This window comes from Myotis yumanensis, unplaced genomic scaffold (assembly GCF_028538775.1).
Source record: "Myotis yumanensis isolate MYYU_CA2020_CCGP unplaced genomic scaffold, mMyoYum1.0.hap1 SCAF_14, whole genome shotgun sequence".
Classification (NCBI taxonomy): Eukaryota; Metazoa; Chordata; class Mammalia; order Chiroptera; family Vespertilionidae; genus Myotis; species Myotis yumanensis.
In genome coordinates this window covers 7,666,874-7,680,967 of record NW_027223765.1, presented here as the reverse complement: position 1 = coordinate 7,680,967, position 14,094 = coordinate 7,666,874, and the positions used below count along the sequence as shown (strand labels likewise).

Below are 14,094 nucleotides of genomic sequence, written 5' to 3'. Positions count from 1 at the left end.
CAGCTGTCTCCACGTTGACCATTTGCTAAGCATACTTCCTAAATCTTCCTCCTTGTCTTCGATGCCATGGTTAGACAGTGCGGGGACAGCCTGGAGAGCTGTGGTCCTCCACTCAAGACTTCCTGCAGGTCACCCGGACCCTTTTATCATGGGCACATGGCCAAGTGCACTTCCTTTAAGGCAGTAGAGGTGTCCTGGGAGGCATCAGAAGATGGATGAGGGAAGAGCCGGAACATGTGGGCCAGGCTCCCCGTGTTCCCTCTGAGGAGTGACTCGCCACAGTCAGAACATCTGTCCTCTCCAGGTGCTTGCGGATGTGTTTGGCGCCCCGGTGTATGTCATAGACACCGCCAACTCAGCCTGCGTGGGCTCCGCGTACCGAGCTTTCCACGGTAGGTCGATGGATGGGGGAGAGCGGGTGGGCACTCACTGGGCTGAGGAGGGTGGAAAGGGGAGACTGGGGTGTCCCCAGTCTTTCGGGACATTGGAGTCTTGACGGCTGTACCTTCATTTTTCTCCCTCCCAGAAGGCGAGAACCAACCCCAATTTTCAGTCCCTTTATCCTCGACGTAAAGTGGGGAAGGAGTGGCAGGGTCCTGAGTGAGGCCTGGTCAGGATCAGGCCCAGCACAGGCTCATTGGGGATGGACGTCGGCATACTGAGGGCACGAGTGCCTGGGTGTGGACAGCTGGTGGGCAGGAGAGGTGGATGAAGTCCAGAGCCTTTTCAGCAATAGCGGAGCATTGAGTCAACCGCGAAGGCTTAGGGGCCAGGCACTTCAGGACCTTGGACAGCGCCCTGTGCGTCTGGGCTCTCATGGAGGCCTCTCTCACGCCCCTGGTAGGAAAGGAATCCCCGCACCTGGGAGCCTTGTGGCAGGAGCAGCACGTGCCCACAAGAGCGGTCTTCCTTCCGTTTGGTCAGGTTTCTCTGCCCCCTGATGGCTCAGGCTGCTCCTCCGGCTGCCCATGTACTTTAAGGGATTTGTCTTTTCCCTCTAGAGCAGCGGTTCTCAACCTGTGGGTCGCGACCCCTTTGGAGGTCGAAAGACCCTTTCACAGGGGTCGAGTAAGACCTCGGAAAACACATATATAATTACATATTGTCTTTGTGATGAATCACTATGCTTTAATGATGTTCAATTTGTAACAATGAAAATACATCCTGCATATCAGATATTTACATGACGATTCATAACAGTAGCAAAATTACAGTTATGAAGTAGCAACAAAAGTAATTTTATGGTTGGGGGTCACCACAACATGAGGAACTGTATTAAAGGGTCGCAGCGTTAGGAAGGTTGAGAACCACTGCTCTAGAGGTTCCGTTCTTCACACGTTTACTTTTAACTTTTTAACACACCTTTAAAATATATAATATATAATATATTTATTTTTTTTAGAGAGTGGAAGGGAGAGAGAAATAGAAACATCAATGATGAGAATCATTGATCAGCTGCCTCCTGCACACCCCCTACCAGGGATCAAGCCTGCAACCCAGCTGTGTGCCCTGACCAGGAACTGAACCATGACCTCCTGGTTCATGGGTTGACGCTCAACCACTGAGCCACTCCGGCCAGGCTTAACACACCTTTTAAAGCATATATTTCCTACTGACATTGAGGATTAATTCGGGACCATGTCCTCCTCTTAATAATTACCTCTTTTATTCCCTTCCCTCCACACCCCATCCACCTCACAGCACTTCACACCAGCTCCTGCATCATGATCATTGGACACTTTATTTCCAGATTGTTATGTTTTCAGTTAAAATTTACATCGTATTGGGTTTTACTTGCATTTACCTATGAGTTTTTTTTCTTTTTTAACTCACTGCAGTTTCTCCTTCCAGTCTATGCTAGTTTTTTGTTGACATATACAACCTAAATACGTTTTTAAGAGGGAGTTCAGTAGGTGATAATTTTCTGAGGCCTCACATGGCCAGCAAGGGCTTTGCTTTGTCCTCCCAAAGAATGTGACCTTGGCTGGGCAGAGCACTCTGAGTTCAAAATACTTCGCTTCAGGACTTTGAAAACACGTCCACAATCGTCCAGCCTTCAGTGTTGCCCACGAGAAGCCTGGGTCTGCCTCTTCCTCCTCCTCCTCCTCCTCCTCCTCCTCCTCCTCCTCCTCCTGCCAAAGCAGGGAAAGAACTCCTTTTTGGGGAGGACTCTGCTGCTCTGCTGCATGCGTTTCTCTCCCATCTTTCCTTTTCTGTGCCTACTTAGTTGCCAAAGGTTATCTGGGGGCATTGCCCTACTCTGCCCCCCAAAACCAAAACCCGAGCTAAGACCTAGCACAGAGGTGGGGAATATCCGGCCCGCGGGCCACATGAGGCCTGTGAAATCATTCAGTCTGGCCCGGCCAAGGCATTAGGGATGAGTTAATTAAATGTTAGACCAAATATAGCAGGCTAATTTTTAAGTGGATAATTCTGCATGGCCCGCGAGCGATGTTATCAATATCCAAATGGCCCTTGGCAGAGAAAAGGTCCCCACCCCTGTCCTAGCATATCGGTCCCCACCCCGAGGTGCCTCAGCCACTTCATCTAGAGACCTCTTCTCCCCAGCTGGGTCCGGGGATGATTTTCACATGCAGCAGTCTGAGAAGGGGTGGAAAAGGAGCTAGATCTTTTGATGAGTCTCACCGCTGGCCACCGCACCACTCATCCTCTTCGCTCATCCACACAGCTCCGAGCTGGCGTACTCCAGCCCTCGGATAGAAAACCGCCTCACCTCTTCCGTGGGCTCCTTCACTCCTGGTGGGGTTGTTTCCCTGTCAATCCGATGCTACTCCTTAAATTGCCTGCAAACCCTTCACTGTCTCTTGCCCACCTGCGGCAACCTTCCCTCTTTTCCAGCACTGCCACGCGTTTGCTTGGTGAGTACTTATTGAGTGCCTCCTGTATGCAGGTAGTGTGCGAGGCCCCAGGCGCCAGTGGAGACCCAGGCCCTGGCCTCACAGAGAAAGGCAGGGACCGTCAACACACCTGTGGCCGGAAACTGTGAGAAGTGCTCTGAGGGAAGCCGATGGTGCTGAGAGGCGAAGGGGGGGAGCGGGGGAGCCTCCCAAGCCAGTGCGGTTCTCGGCCGCAGCTTATCCGAGGAGAAAAGAATAAGTACATGGAGAGAGAAGAACATTTCACCCAGTGAAAAGGCTCCGAGGCAGGATTGAAAGCCGCTGGGCTGGCTCGAATGTAGTGAGTGATGGAGGCGACGGGAGGGGTGAGTAATGCGAGGGAGGAGAGGCAGGCGGCCCTCCCCTCTGTTAGATGCCGAGGACGGACAGGCCTATCAGTGAGCAAGACAAACCAGGCCCTGCTGAGGAGGCCTGCACTTGAGATTTTCCTCTTCTCTCTCTCTCTCTCTCTCTGTGTGAATGGTTCTATCAAGGCACGATCATGTGACATAAGAATGACCCAGTGGTAAGTATACAACTCAGTGATTTCTAATAAATTTACTGAGGGGTGCGGCCATCGCCCTGATCCCGTTTTAGAGCATTTTGTCGCCCCAGAGAGAAAATGCTATTTCCGGCGAGTGTCCTGGTTTGCAACACACACTGACGTGAACTGAGCTTTCCTTTTCTAGGCCTTGCGGCTGGGACAGGCGTGCCCTTCTCGGAGGTTGTGAAGTTAGCCCCAAGCCCCAGATTAGCTGCTACCCCGAGCCCAGGAGCTGCCCAGGTGAGAGACCATCAGAACTTGCTTATAGCGTTTGCACTGTGAAAACCAACCGGGTTCTCCCCCTCCCCCCTCAAAAGGTAAGTTTTTCTTTGTCACCTACGTTGAAGTGGATGTGCTCAATGAAAGGGGAAATGCTTTTTTTTTTTTTTTTTTATTGTCAAGGAACCAGAGCAAAAGAAGCCGGGTTGTCAGCTGAGATTCACAGATACCAGTGACTGCTGATTTTATAGCCTCAGGGGTCAGATAGATTGCTGGGCACATCTTCATTGTTCCGTGTGCCTCAGGGCAGGCCCTTCCGTTTCACCAGTCACAGAAGCCACAGAAAGGCTGTCGCTGAAGCACAAGGCATGCCAGGTGTCTAGCACACAGATCTGAAGTCTGGATCCTAGACAGCCAGCCTTGCAGTCCCTCAGGCCAGGAAATCCCTGTGTGTTGGCCCCCACGGTTACAGGTTAGGTTCCCGGGAGAGCAGACTGTCAGATGTCCATTAAGGATGCAGGGGACTTAGGAGGGGCTACTCTTGAGACTCTAGTCTGTGGAAGGGGAAGGAGGAGGTGAGCTGCAGGGCAGTCTCAGTGGAGCCCTCAGCCATCCCTACAGGAACTTCGGAAGCTGGGATGACCCTTTAGAGTTTTACCCAGTTGGGGTCTGCCAGGCCTTTATACTCCATGTCAGCCAGTCATTGCATGCAGGCTGCAGGCCATCCCAGGATGGGGTAAGGCAGCCCTCCATGGCTGAAGCCACTCCCAAAGGGGGCTGTCAGCTGAGGGCTGGGGAGTAAGCTCTCCGTTCCTGAAGGGCAGTCTGGGTGGTCTGCCACAGCATGGGCCCCACCGCTGTCCTGTTTGCAGAAGGTCCTTGCAGCCGAGGGGCAGGGCAGTGCAGGCAGAGGGCTTTATTATTCATGGGGGTCCAGCGGGCAGCGTGAGCTTCATGCTTGCCTCATGTTTCCTTCATCCTGAAGTGTCCTGGGGTGATGTGGAGTGGGCCCAGGTGGATACTGTGCCCGCACTGTGTCTGTGTCACAGCTGAGGGACCCTGAGCTTAGAAACCTGTAACCTTATAAAGGAGTGGCAAGCAATGCTGTCCAACCTTTGCCCCCAAAGGAGACACTATCTTTGTTATCCCAGATGGCAAAAAAAATGTTCCCTCTGCCCCTAGAGGGTTACACTATCTATGTCTTCCAAGGCTGCTATATAAACGTCCTTGAAAAGATGGTGGGGAACAAAAGCTGTGACATGTAGAAGCATCACTGGGAATTGTTCCCAGCATATTTTGGAAGCAGAAGCTCATACTTTCCAGGTGACAGGGTAACCCACACACATAGGTGTACCCAAGATTTTATTTACTACTAGAGGCCCGGTGCATGAAATTCTTGCATTGGTGGGGGCGTCCATCAGCCCGGCCTGCACCCTCTCTAATCCGGGACCCCTCGGGCGATGTCTGACTGCTGGCAGTCGGACATCCCTCTCGCAATCTGGGACTGCTGGCTCCTAACTGCTCGCCTGCCTGCCTGCCTGCCTCATCGCCCCTAACCACTCTGCCTGCCTGCCGCATCGTCCCTAACTGCTCACCTGTCTTGCCTGATCACCCCTAACTGCCTCTGCCTCAGCCTCTGCCACGGCAACTTCGTCCAGATAGACGTCCAGAATGATGTCTGGAAGGTCGTTCAGCATATTATACTTTTGTTATTATAGATTGTGTGTCCTTGTGTTTAAGAGACAGCTCAGTGCAGAAGAAAGATCCTACACTGTGATAAAGGAGCTTTGGGTTCTGAACTTATTCTGCCTCTCCTCCACCATCTGACCTTCATGTGACCTTGAGCAGCACTCCTCCTCTCTGAACCTCTGTTTCTTCATCTGTGAAGTGGGGACAACATCTGTCCTGCCTACTTTTAAGCTGCCAGTTGTGAGGCTTAACGAGCAGCCTTGACAATCGTGGCTTTATTACATAACAGGAGGTCTGAAGGTCATTGCCAGTGTTGGTTCAATGGCTCAACAGTGTCAGAGCTCCTCGCCATGATCCCTGAAGTTCTCCAGATCAGCAGTGGACAATGAGAACCTCATGAGAGCCACCTGGGTCATCTAAAAATTTCCAGTAGTCTCATTTTTTAAAAAGGTATAAAGAAAGAAATGGCAACTTTTAATAATATTTTATTTAATCCAATAAGTCCACAATATTGTCATTTCAACATGTAATCATTAAGAAGAAGTGCTAATGTGATATTTTGCTCCTTTTTTGTCTGGAGCTTCTGAAATCTGGTGTGTGCTTAGAGCACTAGCTGCATCTCAAGTGCGCACAGGCCCAGATGGCTTGTGGCTCCCGTATTGGATCCTGCAGCTCTAGATGTGTCCCAGATGGTGGCGGGGTGTCTGCAGCTGCTCCAAGCATCGTGTCCCCCACCACCGCACTCATTGGGCAGAGTCTCTCCTCACACACTTCTCAAGACATCCTGGTCTGTTCCCCTCAACTCCCCAGCAGGCTACGACTTGGTCACCTGGCCAGCCGTGGTTGTAAGAAAGGCTGTTGCAGGGTCTGGCTCTTTCATCCTCCCTAGGATGCAAGGAAGCGGGTAGTTGGGGAAAGCTAAGGAAACAAGCCCCCGCACCTGCCTGGTTACGTGTAGTAAATACTTGTGTGCGGCCACGCCCCCTGGTTTGCTCACGCCCGGTCACTAATAGTTCATGGAACTCTTTACCCCCCATAACTCCCCTCTACTCAGTTCCCACCCCACCCTCCGCCCTCACTCCCCACCCACTGTCCTCATCCATAGGTGCACGATTTGAGAATTTGTTTTTTTAACTTTGTAGATTTGATAACAAAAATCGGCTTCTTGTCATAGTTTGCATTTAAAAAACATTTTAAACTCCAGGTTTGAGAAGCAGTAGCATTTCCTTTTATTTTTTACTAGAGGCCCGGTGCACAAAAATTTGTGCACTCGGGGGGGAAGGGGGGGTCCCTCAGCCCGGCCTGTGCCCTCTCGAAGTCTGGGACCCCTCGGGAGATAACGACCTGCTGGCTTAGGCCTGCTCTTGGGTGGCAGAGGGCAGGCCCAATCCCTAGGTGCAGCCCCTGGTCGGGCTCAGAGCAGGGCTGATTGGGGAGTTGGGGCGCCGCCCCGTCATGCACAGAGCAGGGCGGATTGGGAGGTTGTGATGCCACCCTCAGTCACGCTCAGGGTAGGGCTGATTGGGGGGTTGGGGCACCGCCCCCTGTCACACTTAAGGCAGGGTCGAAGGGTAGGGCTGATTGGGGGGTTGGGGCACCGCCCCCTGTCACACTTAAGGCAGGGTCGATGGGGAGGTTGTGGTGCCACCCCCTGTCACGCACAGAGCAGGGCCAATCAGGAGGTTGGGGCGCTGCCCCCTGTCACTCACAGAGCAGGGCCAATCAGGGGGTTGGGGCACTGCCCCCCCCTCGCCCCCCCGTCACGCACAGAGCAGGGCCCATCAGGGGGTTGGGGAGCTCCTCCCTGTCACGCACAGAGTAGGGCCAATAGGGGAGTTGGGGCACCACCCCCTGTCACGCACAGAGCAGGGCGGATCAGGGGGTTGGGGCACCGCCCTCTATCACACACAGAGCAGGGCGGATCAGGGGGTTTGGGCGCCACCACTGTCACACTCAGGGCAGGGCCGATGGGGAGGTTATGGCTCTACCCTGTCACACACAGAGGAGGGCCGATCAGGGGGTTGGGGCTCCACCCCCTGTCACACACAGAGCCATAGGGCGATCAGGGGGTTTGGGCGCTGCCCCCGTCACGCTGATCCAGTGCCAGGAGGCCTCGAGGCTCCACTGATCCCGGTGCTGGGAGGCATATTACCCTTTTACTATATAGGATAGAGGCCTGGGGGCCGGCTGGTTTGCCCTGAAGGGTGTCCTGGATCAGGGTGGGGGTCCCCACTGGGGTGCCTGGCCAGTCTGGGTGAGGGGCTGAGGGCTGTTTGCATCTGGTCACACACCCTTCAGGGTGGGGGTCCCCACTGGGGTGCCTGGCCAGTCTGGGTGAGGGGCTGAGGGCTGCTTTCAGGCTGGCGGTTTTGACTGCTTTCAGGCTGGCGGGAAGCTCCCAACCACTCCTTTTTTTCTTTTTCTTTTTTCTTCTGGGCCAGCTTTAGCTCTGGCTCTAGCTCTGAGGCTTCCACTGCTGGTTTGTTTGCCGTTCTATAATCGAAACAATGTATAACTTCAGCTCTGAGATCCCAGCCGGCTATATTTGTTAGAATGTTTCAAACTGCCAGCTGAGAGGCCTGCAAGTCAGGCGGGGAACGTTGCAGTCTGCAGTCACTGGAGCAAGGAAGCCTCAGTGCTCGCTTCAGTGCATGGCTGCCGGCCGCCATCTTGGCTGACACTTAATTTGCATAAGGATACGCTGATTAGCCAATCAGAAGGGTAGTGGTCGTACGCCAATTACCATGTTTCTCTTTTATTAGTGTAGATGGTTTGACGCTTCCTTTCTTTTGCCCGGCAAGAAAATTAAATGGCAAGTAAATGGGATGTAAAGATTTTAAATTTCAAGATGCAAAGAGATGGAAGAGGCCCCTCCCCTTTCTCTGCTAAACTGCTCTTTCTGCCCATGCAGGTCTATGCTGCCCTCCTGCCAAGGTACGCCCAGCTGGAGCAGAGAATCCTGTCCCAGCCCCAGGGGCTCCCGAAGTGAGCCCTGCAGGCCCAGGAGCCTGTGGGCCCTGCCGGCTCCGACTCGCTGACCCCACTGGGAGACGTGGACCTGGACAGCAGGGACCCGCTTCCCTGTCCTGGGTGCCTGGCCCCTGATGTGCTCCAGCCCTGTCTGGGGCCACCTGGAAGCCTGCCTCACACATCTTCCTGAGCATCAGCGGGCTGCTTGTGTCCCTCTGTGCTGTGCTCAGGGCAGGAGAGCATCCCTTTCCTGTCTTCATTTCAGGAGGCAGGATAACACGGAGCCTCAGATATCTCCAATAAAGACTGACATTTTCCTTTCCTTTTTTTTTAAACTATATTTTTATTGATTTCAGAGAAGAAGGGAGAGGGAGAGAGAGATAGAAACACGAACGATGAGAGAGAATCATTGATCGGCTGCCTCCTGCATGCCCGCCACTGGGGATCGAGCCCACAACCGCAACCTGGGCATATGCCCTGACTGGGAATAGAACTGTGACCTCCTGGTTCATAGGTCGACGCTCAACCACTGAGCCACAGTCAGCTGGGCTGACCATTTCCTTTTCAAAGGCAGAAGTAAATCTAATCCAAGGAACTAAATCAGCAAAATAGGGAAGAGAATGTCCTCCCACAAACCCTGACCCCAGCCCATCCCCTTCTCCAGTCCTGGCTCTCTGGCCACTTGGAAAATTGTCTCAGAACGACCAACTACAAAGTATCCTAGCTAACTATTACACGTTAAAGGGGAAGGATGGGGGAGGGGGTGTCTCTGAGCCAAAAGACCTAGTTTTTTACAAGAAAAGATCAGGTTGGTATCAGACCTCTCAAAGAGTAAGTAGCAGTGGAGCAACATTTTTAAGAAACTCAAACTAAAAATGTGAAATAAGTGTTGAATACCAACTAAGCTGCCCAAGTATCAAGGATAATTTTTAAAAACTTTAATCATGCAGGAGCTCAGGAAGTAACCCCTTGGGATTCTACTAACTGACAAGTTCCATCCAACAAGGAGGTGATTGGTGACACTAAAGCCCAAGGACTGGTGGTGATCATGGAAAATCTTTAATTTGGGATAAAAGACCAAAATGAAAGTGGGGATAAGGGTGGAAGAATGGCATCAAATGGCATATGGTTTGACAAGGTAGAAGTAACACAAGTAAGTGAATGAAAAAGGAGAGAGGGAGAGGACCGTACCAAGAGCTCTTCGTTGCAAAGGCAATATGTGCGAGTCAGTATCATTTAGCGTTGACAGGCCAAATAGTTATATATGGTTATATATAGTGAGCATTATATAAAGGCAATAGTGTATGGTCTTAAAGGTAATCAGTAGGATAAAAACAGGCGTCTCCTTCAATGCCCACACACACAATAATACAGGGGACAGAGCACATAGTGAGTCATGAAGATCACACATTAACCAGTGAAGAAAACAGGAAAAAACAGGATTAATAAATGAACAGTATTTTGAGTATTTGAAAAAAAATCAAAATAGGTAAACTACTAGGTAATAAAAAAGGGAGGAAGCAGTAACACAAATTAAAAATAGTGAGAAATTAACGTTGAAACAAAATTTTTAATTTTGAGGACTACTTTGCACAATTCCACAAATACATTTGAAAACCTACAAGAAATGGCAAACACCTAGGAAAGTAGGTAATTTACTAAAATGACTCCAGTAGTGACAGAAGGTTTAAGCAGACTAATTTTCATAAAAGAAATAGGAAAGATTATAAAAGAACTACCCTATAAAAAGAGGCACTAGGTTAGATGGGGTCACAGGGGGATTTTACTAAAGCTTCATAGACCAGTTAATCCCCATGCGACAGGATGTATCCCAGAACCCTGGAAAAGAAAAAGGAACCCTTCCAGATCATTTTTATGAAGCGAATATAACATTGACCTCTATACTAAGTTGCAAACGCCCCAATTCTTCACTTCTCTCTATAGCCATGTATTGTGCTATGGAATTTTGTTACGCTCTCCTCTCTGAGCTCAGCTCTGCAAGTTTGGACAAGGGGATTTTCACAAGCAGGATGTAAGCCGGGGCTTGGAAAGCCCTTATGCAACTGGGATTGCTCTCGCTCTGCTCTCTGCCTTTTTCATGAAAGTCTGGTGCCTAAGCTAGCCTGACCAAACCCCTCCTGAACCAGCCAGGGGGTGACTGACTGCCCCGACATGTGAGTCCAGATGAGACCTGAAGAAATGCCCAGCAAGCGCAATGTACATCACCAGCCTAACAGACTCGTGAGCTAAATAAATACGATTTTAAAGCGTGGAGATTACAGTGATTTATTACACAGCAATAGAAAACTGATATAAAAATTGGTGCCAACACAAAAAGGAAACAAATGTGACCTTGAAACGGGGCTGTGGTGGAGAGAGGAAAAATGGTGAGAAAATCCTTACAGGAGGCTGAAAAAAATGCAAGATAACGGAGAACCCGGGTAACGTGGAAGATAGAAAGTTCACCTACTGGACATTTGGGCCTGAGAAAAGAAATTCCTAAGCAGAATGTTGAACGTGTCAAACTAGCCAGATGTAAAGTAGAATTTAGAGGGGATCTACAAATGCTAGAATGAAGAAAATAACGTTCTCATCTTCGCCCCTTTAAGCCAAAAGAGATTATCAAATGTAAGATACGGCTTCAAAAAAAAAAAAAAAAATCAAGGGCTCAAAGATACTTTGCTGAGAACTCTGAAAGAATCAAGGCACTGTCTTAGAACCTTTCCAGCTGATTAAAGCGGCTTTCAGGAATCATAAGTTCTTGTCCCACAGCATTCTCTCATTCCTAAAGTATTAGGTTAAGTTGAGAGAGAGAGAAAGAGAGAGAGAGTGGGGGGGAAGAGGAGAGATCTCAATAATTCTGGGTATGGCTTTTGGTGCATAGAGCGAGTTCAAATCAGACACACAAAATCCACAGAACATAAAAGTGATGTCAATCTAGATAAGAAGGGACCAAATGTAAAAAGATCTGGGCCCCCAACTATCTATGGGCAGGAAGCAGGCTGAGGGTGTTGCTCTAACGGCATGTGTCCCAATGCCCACTTTAGCGATGCTCAAGGAGGGCAATGCGAAGGGAAAGCTGTGGTGGGCGAAGCCAAGAACCAGGGGGCACAGTGGGTGCCACCTTCAGTGTGGCAGACAAACTCTCATATGGCCTGCATGATCCCTGCCCTCTGGCAGTCACACCCTGATGTACTTCCCTCTTGAGTGTGAGCAGGACCTGTAACTTGCTTGTAATAAATAGGATCTGACAAAGGTGATGGATGGTATGTCATTTCCGTAATTCTATCACATAAGACCATAACGTCCATCTTCCTAGCAGACAGGAGTATTCCGCAGTGTCAGTGGAGATTGTGAGGGGCTCTAGGCAGAAACAACCTTAACGTATCTGAGGACAGAAAGCAGCAGTGCGTCCTGAATGATAATGGTGAGATGGGAGAGGAAAAAGGGTCAATTCTGCAGAGCTTTGTTAGCCATCATAATGGGAAGCCCTAGGAGGATTTTAAGCAAGAAGTAATGTAAGTTCCACTTTTAAAATTGGTATTATTGATTTGGGAGAGAGAAAAACAAACACATCGCGTTGTTGTTCCACTGATCCATGCATTTATCGGCTAACTCTTGTATATACCCTGACCAGAGATCGAACCCTCAACCTTGGCATATCAGGATGACACTCTAACCAACTGAGTTACTGGCCAGGGCATGAGTTCCAGTTTTAATAGATCATTTCTGTTTCTGCAAGGAAGGAAGATGTCTCATAGCCAGGCAAGAATGGAAACAGGTGACCAGTTATCCATTTCAGTTCACTGCTGTTGCAATGGTCCAGCTGCCAGATGTTGGGTGTTGATGGTATACACTTGTATGTGCTGGATCGTGGAAGCCAACCTGCTGATGGACTGAATATGAGAGGAATCAAGAATGACAAAGTTTTGATTTGAGAAATTAGTTAGTTGGTTATGCCATTGAGTTAAATAGGGACAAAGGGGGAGGAGTGGACTGATGGGGAAAATGAAGACTTCTGCTTCGGCTAGGTTAAGCTTGGGATGCCCGAGAGGTTGCCAAAAGGAGATGGCAAGTAGACAGTTGGATATACGAACTTGGAGTTCCCAGAGACATCAGGATGGAAGATACAGATGTGCTGTCAGCTTGGACCACTAGGAGTTCTTACTGTGATACCCTACCTGGTGTGGAATAGAAAAGAGGAACCAGCCAATCTAATCGTTGGCAAAAGGATTATAGTTGACTAGTGGCCCAGTGCACGAAATTCATGCACATTGAAAGGGAATTAATTAGAGGAAATATTTTAATATTGCTATTTTCCCTTTCTCTATAATAGAAGTGTCAGAGATGAAAGAAAATTAGTTAAATGTATATGAAAATAATATATAAATTTATTAATAAACAATAACAGCGTCGTGTCCCCCAGCGGGCACCAGGTGGGGGAAGCAGCCTCACATCCCCGGGCCACACCGTGCATGCAGCCCCGCCCACCCGCGCCTGCTGCACACACAGCCTCCTGCTGATGGGTCGTTATGGCATGAGGGCATCACTACAATTTGCATATTAGCCGTTTATTATATAGGATAGCTTCCAGTAGAGGCAATGATTTATCTTCCTTAGAAAAGACTTTACAGCAGGTTCTTATATAACATCATTTTGTTCAGTGTCATTTTGTTAGAATGTTGATAAGAAAAAAAGTTCGATTCCCAGCAGGGACCACTGTCTGTGTGAAGTTTGCATGTTCTCCCCATGTCTTTGTGGATTTTCTCTGAGTACTCAGGTTTCCTCCCACACCCCAAAGATGTGTACATTAGGATGAATTGGGGTCTCTGCATTGTCCCAGTTTGAGTGAGTGTGGAGGTATGTGTGTGGTCCTGAAATGGAAGGGTGTTTGCCCAAGGCTGGTTTCCACCTTGTGCCCTGAGCTGCCTGGATAGGCTCTGGCCACCTGTGACCCTGAACTGGAGCAAGCAGGTAGGAAAATAATCGTACTTGGTTTTTTTAAAATATATTTTATTGATTTTTCACAGAGAGGAAGGGAGAGGGATAGAGAGTTAGAAACATCAATGAGAGAGAAACATCGATCAGCCGCCTCTTGCACACCCGCCACTGGGGATGTGCCCGCAACCAAGGTACATGCCCTTGACCGAATCGAACCTGGGACCCTTCAGTCCGAAGGCCGACGCTCTATCCACTGAGCCAAACCAGTTAGGGCAATCGTACTTGTTTTTATTAATCTTTCTTAAATGTATGTGTAGCTCACATGATCTCAAATTCTGGTATTAGAACTGTTTTGGAGGAGTCTTTATTTAAAAGCTTTGGTGATGTTTTTGTGACCAGAAATATACCATAGGAACTGAACTCCTGTGTATATCAACTAGCCTCTGGTAAAACTGGTTCCATTATACCTTGTTTTGCTTTAAATCCTTGTTTCCAAGAACCTTTTTTTGATGGTAAGTGAGGCCTTACCGGATTCAGGAGATGGAGTTGCTTCCCCTGCGTCTGTCAGCATAGCCTCCCGTGGGATCACCAAACCCCCAATACACTGCTCCTTGCTTAGCTGCAGCCGCATTCAATCCTGCCTTACAAGCTGTCATTTCCATAGAACTTTCCCGGACCGGAAGGGACCTTTAGGGACCCAGCAATCTTTCTGGGTAGTGACTCCGAAGTGTGGTCCCAGGTGCTTTGGAACCTGGAGGTGGGGGACCCTCATCCCAACTCCAATAAGGTGATACGCGTTGTACGTGGTGGACTCTGACATCAGATTGTGTCTGA

General features: G+C 49.5%; 1 protein-coding gene across 4 annotated transcripts in view; it reads left to right on the top strand.

Moving 5' to 3' along the window:
- XYLB (xylulokinase) overlaps nt 1-8,641 on the top strand; it is a 35,040-nt gene extending 26,399 nt beyond the window's left edge. For 2 of the 4 annotated variants that reach the window (XM_070391596.1, XM_070391599.1), the window contains exons 17-19: nt 305-392; nt 3,587-3,681; nt 8,261-8,641. In XM_070391596.1, the coding sequence (XP_070247697.1) occupies nt 305-392; nt 3,587-3,681; nt 8,261-8,338 (261 nt within the window). In that variant the 3' untranslated portion in view covers nt 8,339-8,641. Of the gene's footprint in view, nt 1-304; nt 393-3,586; nt 3,682-8,111; nt 8,240-8,260 lie in introns of those variants that run through there. The other 2 variants (XM_070391597.1, XM_070391598.1) reach the window with 2 other exon arrangements.
- The last annotated feature ends 5,453 nt before the right edge of the window (nt 8,642-14,094 follow it).